At 36.4% G+C, this 15454-nt stretch overlaps 1 protein-coding gene across 1 annotated transcript; it reads right to left on the bottom strand.

Moving 5' to 3' along the window:
- Positions 1-5022: 5022 nt before the first annotated feature.
- LOC145535751 (glycerol kinase-like) lies at positions 5023-14636 on the bottom strand. The gene is made up of 7 exons (XM_081564102.1): positions 14533-14636; positions 13655-13739; positions 12667-12787; positions 12415-12558; positions 10088-10168; positions 7034-7120; positions 5023-5207 (listed from the first exon to the last, which is right to left on the bottom strand). The coding sequence occupies exons 1-7, from the start codon at positions 14634-14636 to the stop codon at positions 5197-5199; spliced, it is 633 nt and encodes a 210-aa protein (XP_081420228.1). The 3' UTR covers positions 5023-5196.
- Between the last annotated feature and the right edge of the window lie 818 nt (positions 14637-15454).

The raw sequence follows: 15454 nt of genomic DNA, 5'->3' as shown, positions 1-15454 counted from the left end.
TATTCAGCACACTAAATAAACTCCATAATATGTCATGCTTTTTAGTAATTATATTTCTCTCTCCAGCATGCAATATTTAATTCAAGAATAATTTACTGAAGGAGTAGATGGCAAACAGACATTGTTTTCTCCTAAAAACACTGTAGTAAAGAAAGAGACGTGGTGGTAAATTAATAAAAGGCTGAAGGTTTAAAATGAGCTTGAGGAGAAAGAAGATGAGATTAAACCTTCAAGAAAATTAAGACACAGCACAGTTTCTTAACTACAAGTCACGTTACTGGTAATTATGGTAATATGTTTTACTTAATATGTTCAGAAGACTGCCTCCTCATTTACCAAGTCTTTGGGGAAAACGAGTTAGCTGTACCCTTTTGATCAGTATATTCTGTTGGACAGACCAGGAAAATCCCTGGGAAGCTGAATGGGAGCCCAGATCTTCTACTTCTTCATAATCTTTTATGTAATAGTGACTAAAGGATTTTTCTTATTTCCAATATTAGATACTTGAAAAAGAGTTAATGAAAGTGAAATAAAAAGGAGATACATTTATTAACCTCCATATTTTCGAGGAGCAAATAAAATTTATTTCCTTCAGAGGACTCATTTCAGGGACTATAAGCTCACATGCTGTCAGGGACTGGACAAATATATTTATTTTACATAAATGCAAATTATACTTTCATTGAGGTATAATTCATATACCATAAATGCACTCCTTTAAAGTGTATGCTTCAGTTTTTAGTATATTCACAAAGTTGTGCAATCATCACCCCAAAAGAAATCCTGTCCATTAGCAGTCACGTCCCTTTTCCCCTCCCTGTACCCCACCCCCCTAGACTCTGGCAGCCACTAATCCACCTTCTGTCCCTGTGAATTTGTCTATTCTGGACATTTCATGCAATCTGAATCATACACTATGTGGCTTTTTGTATGATTTTTCTCTGCTTAGTTTTCAAGATTCATTTATGTTGTAGTATGTGTGTGGTACCTTATCATGTTTACATGTGAGTAATATTCCACTGTATGGATATCTCACCTTTCATTTACCATTCATCAATTGATAAGACGGTTGTTTTCTCTTGAGCTATTACGAATAATGCTGTCATGAACATTCATGTACACTGGCCTCAGAATTTAAGCTCAAAAATTTAGATTTGCAAGGGGCTTCCATGGTGGTACAGTGGGTAAGACTCTGAGCTTCTGCTGCAACGGGCGAGAGTTCAATCCCTGCTTAGGGAACTAACATCCTGCACCGCAATGTGGCATGGCCAAAAATTAATTAAAATTAATTGAGCAACTAGTTTTTAAAAACTTTGTAAAAAAAACTTTCTATTTCATATTGGGGGTGTAGCCGATTAACATGAGCAACTTGTTTTTAACCTATCTTCTGTTTCTCAGAATATTTATCTTTACAGTCCCCAAATTTAACTTAATAGGTCATTTTCACTAAAACTGATGACAGGGAAATCTTTAGAAATTCTGGTGAGAGTTCTTTGTCTGTGATACTTAACACATTTTATCCTTTAACGTAAGACCGGAGCTAAGATATGTATCTATAAAGTATAGATCAAGTAGCAATCAAGTTGGTTTTGAAACTCACTCAGTTTTCCAGTAATGCCTATTATGTGACCTGATGAATTGTTAGGTTGCAAGAACAGATCAAGTAAACTTCCTTATTTAAAAAGTATAGTTAAAACAAGCTATTACAAAGTTCTAGTTAAAAACTAATTCTTGGAACACTTTTACACTGTTGGTGGGAAGGTAAAATGGTGCAGCCACTATGGAAAACAGTATGAAGATTCCTCAAAAAATTAAAAATAGAACTACCATATGATGCAGCAATTCTACTTTTGAGTATATATCCCAAAGAATCGAAATCAGGATATCTACACTCCCAGGTTCACTGCAGCATTATTCACAACAGCCAACATATAGATACAACCCAAATGTCCACTGACAGATGAATGGATAAAGAAAATGTGGTATATACATACAATAGAATCTTGATCAGCCTTAAAAAGAAGGAAATTCTACTGTTTGCAACATCAATGGACCTATAACACCTTATGCTAAGTGAAATAAACTGGACACAAAAAGAAATACTGCATAATCTTCCATTATGTGTGGAATCTTAAAAAGTCAAACATATAAACAGAAAGGAGATTGGTGGTTAGCAGGGGGTGGGGTGAGGGGGTTCAATGGGTATGAAGTTAGTTACACAAGATGATTAAGTCCTAGAGATTGCTGTACAACTTAGTGCCATAGTTAACAATACGTTATTGTGCATTTAAAAATTTAAGAGGGTAGATTTCATGTTAAGCATTCTTAAACATACAAACACAGAAAGCAAAGGGACACAAGGAAATTTTTGGAGGTGATTGGTATGTTTATAACCTTGATTTTGGTGATGGGATAATGGGTGTATGCATTAAGTCCAAGCTCATCAAAGTATATACATTAAATATGTACAGTTTTCTATATATCAATTATACCTTATTAAAGCTATAAAAATAGTAATTTTTGCACTTCTCTTTATGATTAGACACTATGAGGTAAAAACTACCTACTTGACTACCAATGCTGTTATAGTTTCTGTGCTATGACATCTTTGTTTCATGGTTCCTCCTAAATTGCAATCATTCTTCATTCCCACAGGATACAAAATACCTATAAGCCAAAGAACTGAGACTTAGGCATTTAAAAAAAAAACACACACTAAACAATTCTAAGATATCATTACAGAAGCAAAAATGCATTATTTATGTTACTGATTACCTGGAGAACAAAAGATTGAGGTGTTGGCGATTGAGTTCAGAAAATAATGGCGTACTTGACTCCACCAACTCACCCAGGTAGAGAGGAACTGAAGCATAGAGTGGAACCAGTAAGCCATGGTTAGCCATGACTGCAAGACTCTATTGAGAACAGCTGCTGACCTCACCGGGGCATTTTCTGGATGCTGAGATGGGACAGTGTAGTCTTTTTTAACAGAACAAGTAAGGTGCTCATCGTCCCAGAAACTACTTCTTCAGCTGTTGGTTAATTCTTCAGTGTGTGCCTGATCAAGGGCTAACAGCTGAGCTGAACGTTTCCTGAATCATCTTTCTCAATTAACTTTGATCTAAGTTCTAGTCTGTAAATGAGAAATGCAAGTAAGAATGAGGGTCAATTTATTTTAAGTAAATTTATCATTAAATATCAACGTGTATCATTTCAAACATTTATAAATATCACAATTTACAGAAAATTAATGTAATCTTAAAATTATTGGAACAATGATTTTCACAGTTATTTACATTAACTCAAACTACCTTTGTAGAAACAAACGATGTTTAAAAGTGTCCTTGCCACAAAATAATAATTTCATAGTACCGTTCTGTAACATTTATGTCACTAAAGTGGCAGCTGCACCAATAAAACCCAGCAGATTCAATAATTTACAAACAGCATAATCAGAACTGAAAATGCAAGCTACCATTCATTCCAAACAAAACAAAACCTTTTATATTAATATACAAATATTTTTCCATTTTCATCACTGAAGAAAATAATTAGGAGGCAGTACTTTCTTGTTTGTAGTAAAAAAATTAAGCTTCTTTTAAAATTGACATTGAGAAGCTAGATTAGGTAAGTTGCTATAATGCCTCACATTAAATTTTTTGAGAATTTCTTGGTTGTGGCTGCAACCCAAGAAGGAAATTCTTGGGTTTACTGGAAGCTTTTTCTATCAATTAAACCATTTTTATGTTGTATTAATAATATGTCCATAAGCAGAGATAACTACTTGTCATCTCAAATAGACATTTTAATTTCTCATCAGCAATTTATAACATACTTAGATGGAAAGAGATTCTTGGCTCTTTTTTTCTACTTAAGTTTATAAACTTTTTTTGATATTCCCTCAAAAGGATCCCAAATAGGTCTAAATTTATATCAAAGGAAAAGCAAACTTTATATGGACTAAGTGCTTGTATTTGAAAACAATATTTGCTATAGTATTCCACAGGGGTTTTTTTTTTAGCATATAAAAGTATGGTATAAGAAATTATAGTCACAATAAAGTACATTTTCTTTCATTCACATAGAACATATACTTAAATTTTAAATGTTGGCTCTTCAAGAAAGCTTTTCCTGGGAAATAATATGCATAATTGTTGCCCAAAAATGTATACAGCTGTTTTCCCCAAAATATTTATACACATAGTGGTCCACTTAAGACCAGCCCCATTAGAATCCACTGAATATAATGTGTTCTTAATTTATAAATGGGCTACCCTCAGTATATAAAATATAAACACATGTATGTTACACATACAAAGTAAGAAATATAAAAAGGAGAGATGAAAAGAAAAGGAAGTATTCTTCCCTATAAGATCCTGACAGAAATTCAGTGTAATTAGTGAGAACATGTACTCTTAATTTATAAATGGGCTACCCTCATTATACAAAATATAGAGACATATATGTTATACACAATGTAAAAAATATAAAAAGGAACGAAAAAAAAAAAAAAAAAAAGGAAAGTGTCCTTCCCTATAAGATCCAGATAGCAATTCAGTATAATTAGTGAGACCATGTAAAATACATGAAGAATTTTCAGTTTTGGCAAATACTTTTTAGAAAAATGCCTAAAGAATGAGGGTACGAAATTTCTATTTTAAGAATTTAGTAGAGGCTTCCATTTAAACATTTAGTGAAGATGTTGTGGTCTCCCTAATAAGCAGAGAAGAGGACTTTGGGTAGGGGAGTCTGTTAAAAGGAAGCAAACAAAAAATCACAGATTTTTAGCCAGTTAGTAATAGCCCCTTAATGAAGCGTGTGTAGTGCAGGAATCAAATCCTGGCCCATCAGAATTTGAATATACGTGATGAAAGATTCCAATGGATAGGATCTGAATTCTTCCTAGATCTTACAGGGAATGAGGCAGGAAATGATTGCAAAGGAGGGGGTCAGCCCCAAAGGTGGCTGGTCCAATCTTAACTAGTGCTGTTAAAAAACACACCAAATGTTTCTATAGCATTCTTTCTGCTGCATTTTCTTTATTTCAAGCCACAGGTCTACTTGGAGGATCATGCAGCAAGTGGCTTATAAATAAAATCAGTCTATGAATAGTGTCATCACATTAAGAGACAGAATCACTGGATTCTCTCCATAGGTAAAGAGCTCGCATCTTTGGAATCCATGAGTTGGTAGTATTTACGGCATACCTAAAATGGGACAAAAATCATATATATCAATAATAATCAACATGCAATTTAGGAGTTAAAGCAATGAAGATGATTCGATCATTATTGAGCTAGAAATTCCATATGATTCCTAAATATTGCTTCACAGGTAAAATGCAACAAATATAACTGGGCCAATTTCAAAATTAGCAAATGAACGCTATTGCTAACTGTTTACCAAGACAAGTCATTCCAATTTTTCTCAAATCTCAGCATATGTTACCAAGAGAGATCCTAAAGATGGCAATCATATCTATTTTGGAAGTCTGGGAATTTGGACATTTACTGTATCCTTTAGCTTAGAGATATGTTATATATCCTATTTTTTCAAAGACCAAGCTTTTTCATTCTGTACTGGCATCAAAGGGAAACAGAAGGGGAAAAAATATCGATGAAAACATTCAGCTGCAATGCTATTTTCTTTCCTTTTCCAGACCATCATAATGCAGCCAAAAACAAACAAACAAGCAAAACAAAACAAAAAAAACCTCAGGATAAAGAAAAAAAATAGAACTTTTCCTAAAACAGAATTAAAAAAAATTTAAATTATAGTTCTTCTGGGGAATACTCAGACTCTTCCACCAAACATTCCTGAGAAGCAGAAAGAAAATAAGCATCTGCTAATTCTGTACAGATTTATGTATACAGAAGCCTTTTGTAAGGTGTAAAGCACTAATACCAACATGGTTGTTATGGAAGAAAAAGATTTGAACAAATTTATTATAAACAAGAACACAGAAAAAGGTAAATCTAATTTTAAATTCTCATGCACATAATCATGAAATTTTATCATAATTTAAAAGATAATTTAATGTTCTGCTAATGTAGATCATTTTTATTCCCTTTCTGCTAATGTAAATAACTTTTCATTCCATATTTATATATAGTGCTTTAGTGATGATGCCAAGCTGATTAATGCTTGTCAGACTTCTAAAAACAGATGTTCTCCCATATCAATAAAAAATTTTTACATTTTAAACCCAGGTCATCTTGTAATTAATTAAGAGAAATAATTCAACTCTTTCCCTAATTAAGAAGATTTTTTAAATGTTTCACTTTCTTGGCAACATATGAAGTATGTCATTTCCATTTAGGCCATTAATTTGAAGAAAAACTGAGCTATTATCAGGAACAACTTCCAAAAATGATTATTATATTTAAATTAATGCTGGTTACACAGTGAGTTTTATAATGTACTGAGCAATTTTACTTTTATAAGAATATTCAGAACATGCAAAAGTAATAATTCAGTTTGAATTTCACCCCCAATTTATTTCAGCAATAATTAAAAAAAAATTTCAGTTCACCAATGTATTCTCTTAACTAAAATAAAAGTGACAATACATTTTCCCCAGGTTTAGAGTTTTACAGAAACTCTGCTAACATACTCTGGCCGAAAGTCTTACCAGGATTGAAATGTTAAGACTTGTGTAGAAGATTTTCATAAGCATGAAAAACAACTTAGGCACATTTGAAAGCAAATTCAATTGATTTCAAATACTATACATTTCATCTAACACTCTGAACATCCTTTCATTTAAGCATGAACAGTAGTACTTGTGCTTACTGCTGCACTTGCCAGCAGAATGTAGCCCCTCAAAGAAAATCATCTACTAAAAATCAAAGAGAATAAAAGCAGAGTCACAGTCCTTAATTCTGAATTAAATGGTATATTAACTAGACCTTTAATAGATTTTCCAGGTTCCTAAGAACAGGAAGAAGGAAAAATACTGAAAACTTTCTGTTGATTTATACACAAATACATTAACGCTAACTCATATAATTGTCTAATTTAAAGAGGAACTGACCTGAGAGGTACCTTGCTCCGATTAACATTGCCACGCTACTCACTATAAAAAAGCCCAAGGGTAGACTACAGAAGATACTAGGGTCACCTGTTGTCATCCGAGTAGGAGGGAATTCCAGTCAAGCAAACCAAAAGAGAGACACATAATTACAATATTTGTGTTAAGAATCACATGATAGCAAAAAAAAAGTTATAAAAATAGTATCAAAGAGTTATTACTTTAAATCAAAACCAGAATCCAAACTGAGGGCTTATGACAGTTAACAAACGGTACAGATAGCATGCCACAAATAGCAAGAACATAGAGCATATAGACAAACATAAACCTTCCACTGGCAAAGCCAAAGAAAGCTGAAGGAGAACTTTCTTTTTGGGAGGCTGCTGATTTTAGCTTTCTTGGTTCTTCCCCAAAAGATACTAAGTGAGCAATCCCATTCCCCATCCAGATTAAAATTATAGATCCTTTGGCTATCAGAGAAGAGTTATATTAGTCCAATTCATGAGTTTGAAAATGAATTTCAAACCCTATTGGTTTCATTTTCTTTTTTACACACAGTTGGTATAACAAAATGAACCTGAAAATTAATGTTACTATAATTTAAAAACTAAACTGTATTAATCTACATTTTAAAATATTGTCTGAGAACACAATTGTTTTGATATTTTCTAACCTGATTGAAAACATTTCCTTTAAAGAATAGCTAGATAGATACAGACATAGGCTTTTCTTGAATTTAAACATTATGTATCTTGAACATTTAACAATTTTTGAAGAAAATGTTATTTTGGTGGGTTTGGAGTACAAAGTCATGAAGTCATTACTTATCATAAGCTCTCTCCAAAAAATATTAAATCCCCAATCATTTCTACAACATTTAAAACATATTAAATTGTATGTTAAAAATTCTTTACATTCCATTCAAATATAGTTACCAACAAGAAAATAAATATGAATGCTTCAAAATTGGCAATATGCTTTGGAAATTAAGCTAACATAATATTCTTCCCATAAATTAAAACTATTTAAAGAGGATAAGAGGCCAGGCAGCAATTTGAATAGCCTTATGAGATCATCAAAACAAGATTCTATCTGTACTATTATTACATAGCTTACATTGCATGAAGAACAATCAGCATTTCACTAATTGAATATTGTTATCTGGATTATTATACAGTTTTTGAGACTCTCAAAATGTTGTACATGAGTGCTTTTCATAAATCTACTACAAATTGTTTTTTACACTTTGCCTTAAATACACTGCAGCCTAACTGAAACAAAAATCAAGTTTGAAAAATCAAAAGCTCTCAAAAAATCAAATTATTTTATCATCAATTCTGATGGCAGAAACAAAAGAATCATGTAATTGTCTTTATCCACTTTTTCTTGGCATTTTAAGTTCACTGACAGTAAGGTAAGCAAACAGAGAGAAAATGATAATTGGCTTTGTGGGAACTTGGCGATTAAAATCATATCCTCAACTGCAAGTAAGGAAGAAGTATGTATGGTATCAACATGGAGGCAGATACAGCGAGGGAGGGGAACAGGTTGAATTGTGCCGTTTTATTTATTTATTTGGCCATATAATATTTTTTTGGCCATAAAATAAATAAAATACATTTTATTTATTTATTTTTTGGGAGCATGCAGGATCTTGTTCACTGACCAGGGATGAACCTGTGCCCCATGCATTGGAAGTGTGGAGTCTCAACCACTGGACTGCCAGGGAAGTTTCTGTGCCATTTAAAAAAATACAACTAGTCAAAGAAATCACGGAACTCATTTTCATCAGCTTTTAACTGAGGGCAACCAGAAAATAAATCAGAGTGCACGGCTGTTGCGTCCTTCAAAGCAACTACCACTGTGCTACAAAAAATACCTATGATTGAGAAGTTTAACTGCAAAAGGTCTCAAAACTGCAGACAATCTTAGCAAGAAAGGCTTTGTCACCATCTTAGAAAGAAAGGTGGGTCTCAGAACAAAAGATGTCAAGACAATGGATATTAAGCCTAAAGCTTATTTAGGATAATAAACAAAAGCTTCAAGTAGAAACAGGATGATCCCAGAAGCTTCTCTGAAAAGCTAGATACATTAAAAGTGGTTCTTGGGACTTCCCTGGTGATCCAGTGGCTAAGACTCTGGGCTCCTAATGAAGGGAGCCCAGGTTTGACCCCTAGACAGGGAACTAGACCCCACATGCTGCAACTAAGCACTGGTGCAGCCAATAAATAAATAATTTTTTAAAAAAGTGGTTCTATACTCACTTCGGGGTTGGAAGGCAGGCTATATTTCATTTATAAACTCCTCTCTCTTAAACTATATGCTTCAAAATATTATTGGCCATTGTTTCATTCATTAAATTCCAAATCTTGTATTTAGCAACGGATTACAATATCATGCCATATTAAAGGTATGTTAAAGGCTGTTTCAATATTAAAGGCAGCTCAGAGCTGTTTACAACTAAATAGTTTATTTATGGTAGATACCTTCCCATCTAAGTGATTAAAAACAAAAGTCCTCTAATTTCTGCCAAGAGCATTTCCCAATTATGACATTTCTAATTTACTATGCTTGGTACTTTTCTTCCTCTTATTTCAATGAATTCTCACAACATACACTCACTAAGGGCTTGGGAGCAGTCTAGGAAGTCGTGAAATGTATTATGAAATCAATATAGCTTTTGGTCGGTTCAGGTCATGAAGACAGCCTCCCAAAAAGGCAAAGTCAGTTACGAAGAGAAAAAAAAAAGTTTAGTTGATTTTTTTTTTCATTAGGAAGAAACTAGAAATACTTTTACTTTTAAGAAAACTAAGTTATCAATCAAAGTACCAGGAATAAACTAATAAGGAAAGGTATGGCAGGATAGAGATAAGCACATATATCAATCTGATAATTTACATTTTATGTTTAGAACTTTAAGTATTTTCAAAATGTTAGAAACTATGAGCATATGATAATGCTATTCTTCAGAGCAGCCTTGCTAAGTATAAACAGATACTTAAAGAAGCTATTTAACATACTAGGACAAAGTGGCAATAACAAAAAAAACATTTTTACCACTTTCTGAAGACTGAGTTGTAACCCAACCCATTGATTTCATCACAGCTTTCTTCCATGTAGAATAACGAATTTCACTTTCTAGAAATAGAAAGTAGGAAAACCATACATAAGAAAGGCAGTTTACTGAATGTTAGGTGGCAGACTGGACGGGAGGGGAGTCTGGGGGAGAATGGATACATGTATACGTATGGAATCATCTGCCAGGAGACTCCAGTTCGATTCCTGGACTGGGAAGATCCACTGAAGAAGGGATAGGCTACCCACTCCAGTATTCTTGGTTTCCCTGGTGGCTCAGACAGTAAAGAATCCGCCTGCAGTGTGGGAGATCTGGGTTCAATCCCTGGGTTGGGAAGATCCCCTGGAGAAGGGACAGCTACCCACTCCAGTATTCTGGCCTGGAGAATTCCATGGACTGTATAGTCCATGTGGTCACAAAGAGTCGGACACAACTGAGCGACTTTCACTTTCACACGTATGGCTGAGTCGCTTTGCTGTACACCTGAAACTATCAATAACAACTGTTAGTTACTATGCTACTGGGAAGTCGCTCAGTCGTGTCCGACTCTTTGCGACCCCGTGGACTGTAGCCTACCAGGCTCCTCCGTCCATGGGATTCTCCAGGCAAGAATACTGGAGTGGGTTGCCATTTCCTTCTCCAGTGGAACTGCCCGACCCAGGGATCGAACCCAGGTCTCCTGCATTGGAGGCAGACGCTTTAACCTCTGAGCCACCAGGGAAGTCCGTTAGTTACTATACTCCAATAAAAAATAAAAAGTTTTTTAAAAAAGAAAGACAGTTTACTAAGATGTTCTAAGTACTAATATTCACTCATCATTCTTGACAAATTGTTTCACTTATTCAACTGATGTTTGTTACACTGTATTTAACTGACATGGAGCTTTACCAGGACTCCGATCCCAGTATGGCTGCCAAAGACTGCCAGTGACGGCAGAGAGAAGCTTGTGTGGAAGTTGGAGGGAAATTCAGCCTGGTCTGCAAACTGAAGGGAGATGCAGAGACAGGCTACCTGCTAAGACCAGGTCATTCACAAGCAGGTGGTGATGAATTAGAAAGGAGAATCCTATTTAATCTGCCTTCTCTTTGGGGGAAGGCAGAGGACCTTGGAAAGTGAAAGTCGCTCAGTCGTGTCCAACTCTTTGTGACCCCATGCACTGTAGCCCGCCAGGCTCCTCTGTCCATGGAATTCTCCAGGCTGGAATACTGGAGTGGGTAGCTGTTCCCTTCTCCAGGGGATCTTCCCAACCCAAGGATCAAACCCAGGTGTCCCGCATTGCAGGCAGATTTTTTACCATCTGAACCACCACAAAATTCACTATGATACCATTTTATAGACAGCTTTTTAAAAAGGTTTAAAACCAAATTGAATATATAAAACCTGACTTTTGTACACAAACTTAATTACAGGTATTAGAGCTTCCCAGGTGGTGCAGTGGTAAAGAATCCACCTGCCAATGCAGGAGATGCAAGAGACATGGATTTGATCCCTGGGTTGGGAAGATCCCCTGGAGGAGGAACTGACAACCCACTCCAGTATTCTTGCCTGGAAAGTTCATGGACAGAGGAGCCTGGCGGGCTACAGTCTATTGGTCGGTCTTGTGGCTTAGTTTTGTTTGTTGCAACAGTGAGTCAAATATTTAATGCTCATTGATGTAAATTGTTGCTGCTTTTGTCAGGCTAGCCCTGCTGTGCTTAGTTAAAAGTTACCAGAATGGTCCTTAGCCCAGTTAATCCTGTCCTAAAACTGGGCATTGGCACTAAAGATGACCCAATGCAGACATGATGTGTCGGTGGTCTATATATCTCCCTTGTCACTGTCAGAAAAGGTTACACTAACAGGCTACTAATAAAACTGATACTGTGGCACTGTTATCCTTGTACATGAAGAGACTATAAACAGTAGAAGTGAATGGTAAAACAGTGATTATAGAAGTTTGTTTTTTTTTTTTTAATAGGGAACTATTTCTCTTATTCACATTCATTCAAATATGAAGCCAAGTATGTTCAGCAGCTGAATATGAAATTACCTTTGCATTTGCAATCTTATTTCATTTCTTGATTTGTGACTAAACCACCAAACTCTCTCTCCCTTTTCACAGTACACCAATCTTCAGTTTTTACAAGTACCCTCACTGAAAAAGGTAACTGTGGAGCACAGGGAACTATACTCAATATTATGTAATGACCTATAAGGGAAAAGAATCTGAAAAACATAGTATATATAATTGAATCACTTTGCTGTACTGCTGGAACTAACACAACATTGTATTAGAAATCAACTCTACAATAAAAATAAATAAAAGTACCCTCAGCGTTGATCTGAGGTTCAAATCGCTCCATTGTGACAGCCGACAAGTCCTCAGGCTCCAGACTCCAGACTCCAACCCCTTCTGCAGCTCCTGCAGCCATGGCGGCTCCCAGGGCAGTTGTTTCAGGCATGGACGGCTTCACTGAGGGGAGCGAACAACATCACTATCTTAGCAGTTACATATGCCTGAAAAATCAGTTCTTCCAAAAAAACATGACTATTGGGGTTTGAAGGAATGAGGGTTACTGACCTACTGTAATATACAGAATGTCTGCTTGTAACTGCATAAGGATTTTGTTGTTGGTCATTCCACCGTCTACCTGCAAATGGCTGAGTGGAATTCCACAGTCGCGGTTCATGGCGTCCAAAATCTGAAAAAAAAAAAAAAACCCAGTGCAATGAACATCATCAAAGTACCACACAGTAATATCTCAGAAAATAGCCATCTTCTACTTAAAAATATGCAAAAGCTCCCCAAAGCCTACAGAAGGAAAATTGAGATTTCTTCTAGGTCCTCCTTGATCTGGTTACCACCAACCTTTTCTCTTACCACTCCTCTGTACTCACCTCTATATTCAAGCAAGCCAGACAACTCTATTTTGCACCCTGATTTCCTGCCGTGGTATCTATGTTTGTGCTACTACTCAAATCCTTTGCCTAATATGTGTCGCTCAGCATCCCCTCAACTGTAAAATGCCCAGTGCCCAGCAGCTAACAGGAACTTAGAAAGTAATGACAGCTGGGAAAAGAAAACAAACTTGCATTTATTACATCACAGTTTAGGCAGGCTTAATTTAAAAAAAAAATTGGGGGGGGGGCCTTACTGTGCAGCCCATGGGATCTTAGCTCCCTGACCTGGGATGGAACCCGTGCCCCCTGCAGTGGAAGCATGAAGTCTTAATCACTGGACCGCTAGGGAAGTCCCCAGGCTTAATTTCTGATTATGCTGGGAAGATTGAGGGCAAGAACAGAAGTGGGCAGCAGAGGATGAGATGGTTGGATAGCATCACTGACTCAATGGACATGAGTTTGAGCAAACTCTGGAGATGGTGAAGGACAGGGAAGCCTGGCGTGCTGCAGTCCATGGGGGTCACAAAGAGTCGGACACAACTTAGTGACTGAACAACAAGAACAAGCTTATTAAATTCTCATAAAATTCTAGCATATACATATATATAAAATTGGTTTAGGAATAATAAAGGTGGATTAAGTACAGGAAAAAGGCCCATGTTGATTACCTCTCGAGTTTGGAAACAAACAGCTTCTAATGCAGCAAAAGCAATATGGCATTTATTGGTGAACTGAGTGAGCCCACAGATGATCCTAAAAATACACACAAAGATTTTTAAGATTAGAGCAGAATAAATGAGTCATCAATCGGGAATGTGCTAAATATGGAAAGGTTGAATTTGGTACATAGACGTGTACGGGGTCAGGGGGGGAGCCAAAACTGGGCACAAACATTAAGTAGCTGGCAAAATCCTTATAGTCTACAATGTTGCATCCACATATGAAAAAGTTCATGATCTATCTGAATAGATGACAATAATATAAAACCAAATCAATATTCATTTAGATGATGGCCTTTTGATACATAACTTGCAGGTATCTTGAAGATAAATGATAATAATACTAACATGAATAGGAATATGGCCGGGGCTTATTTTCAGATGACATAACTTCATGGGTTTTTTTTTCTAATATTTATTTATTGATTTGGCTGAACCAGGTCTTAGTTGTGGCAGGTGGGATCTAGAACCTAGGTGCCCTGAACTGGGAGGGAGGGCAGAGTCCCAGCCACTGAACCACCAGGGAAGTCCCTGGAGTTCTTCTTTATGTCATGCCACGGGGCATGCAGTGTAGTATCTTAGTTCCTCAACCAGGGATTGAATCCATGCCTCCTGCAGTGGAAGCGTGGAGTCCTAACCACTGGACAGCCAGGGAAGTCCCAACTTCTTAGAGTTTAAAGGTTCTACAATTATACTTCCCAAGTATAAAAGATTTCCTCCATATTTCAAAATCATTTGAAAATATAAAACTATTAACCAATAAGTTCTTAGCTAATATAGTAAATAAATCAAGACTGACAAAAGCATACCTTATTTTCAATTCTTACCCTCTTGCACTGGGCTCCCAATAAGGTGCATACAGCCCCGAAAATGCTGGGACGAAATAGCAGCCATAAGAAGTACCTACTTCTTTAGCAAGTTTTTCTAACATTAAAAACAAACGACAACAACAAAAAAAAAACACAAAAAATCATTCTAGTATATACTACTTCTTTCCATCAACAAGCACACGTGTTTAAAAAATTAGGACGGGACTTTTGATTTCCTAATATGCAGTACAGCAAAATGTTGCTAATTGTAGCAGAATACAAGCAGCAAGAAAAGCAAATTTCTCCACATTGAATACCTACCACTAAAATATAACCCAGTCCAAGAATGACAGGAACTGGATTAGTTTTGTTAAGGTATTGTAGCTCATTTCCACTATTTTTAAAAAAATATTTAATTTATTTTCGGATGTGCTGGGTCTTTATTGCTGTGCACAGGCTTTCTCTAGTTGCAACGAGTGGCAGCTGCTCTCTAGACATGGGGCACAGGTTTCTCATCGCCAGTGGCTTCTCTTGTTGTGGAGCACCAACTCTGGGGCATGTGGCCTCAGTAGGAGTGGGGTATGGGCTTAGATGCCCCATGGCATGTGGGATCTTAGTTCCTGGACCAAGGATTGATCCTGTGTCCGGTGCATTGGCAGGCGGATTCTTAACCATTGGACCATCAGGGAAGTCCCCATTTCCACTATTTTTAAGGTTGCTGACTAGCAGATGAAGAAGTGGCCTTCATTGCATTCGGAATCAGAAATGTGTCCCTGTGTGTGTGTCTGTGTGTGTGTGTGGGTCTGTCTGTGTGTGTGTGTCTGTGTGTGTGCGTCTCTGTGTGTGTGTCTGTGGGTGTCTGTCTGTGTGCATGTGTCTGTGTGCGTGTGTCTGTGCGTGTGTCTGTGTGTGTGTGTCTGTGTGTGTATCTGTCTGTGTG

The sequence above is a fragment of the Giraffa tippelskirchi genome, chromosome X (assembly GCF_054371585.1).
Source record: "Giraffa tippelskirchi isolate mGirTip1 chromosome X, T2T-mGirTip1v1.2.pri, whole genome shotgun sequence".
NCBI classification, from domain to species: Eukaryota; Metazoa; Chordata; class Mammalia; order Artiodactyla; family Giraffidae; genus Giraffa; species Giraffa tippelskirchi.
Note: the sequence above shows the minus strand (reverse complement) of the source record. Positions and strands in the feature narration are given on the sequence as shown.

Excerpts from the sequence above, each read along its gene's own strand:
- LOC145535751 (XM_081564102.1), bottom strand. The coding sequence starts at position 14,636 with ATGTTAGAAAAACTTGCTAAAGAAGTAGGTACTTCTTATGGCTGCTAT. Across the intron at positions 13,740-14,532 it reads TGGGAGCCCAGTGCAAGAGG|GATCATCTGTGGGCTCACTC; the intron begins GTAAGAATTGAA and ends GTGTATTTTTAG. Across the intron at positions 10,169-12,414 it reads ACCTCAGATCAACGCTGAGG|AAAGTGAAATTCGTTATTCT; the intron begins GTACTTTTATTT and ends TTCTATTTCTAG.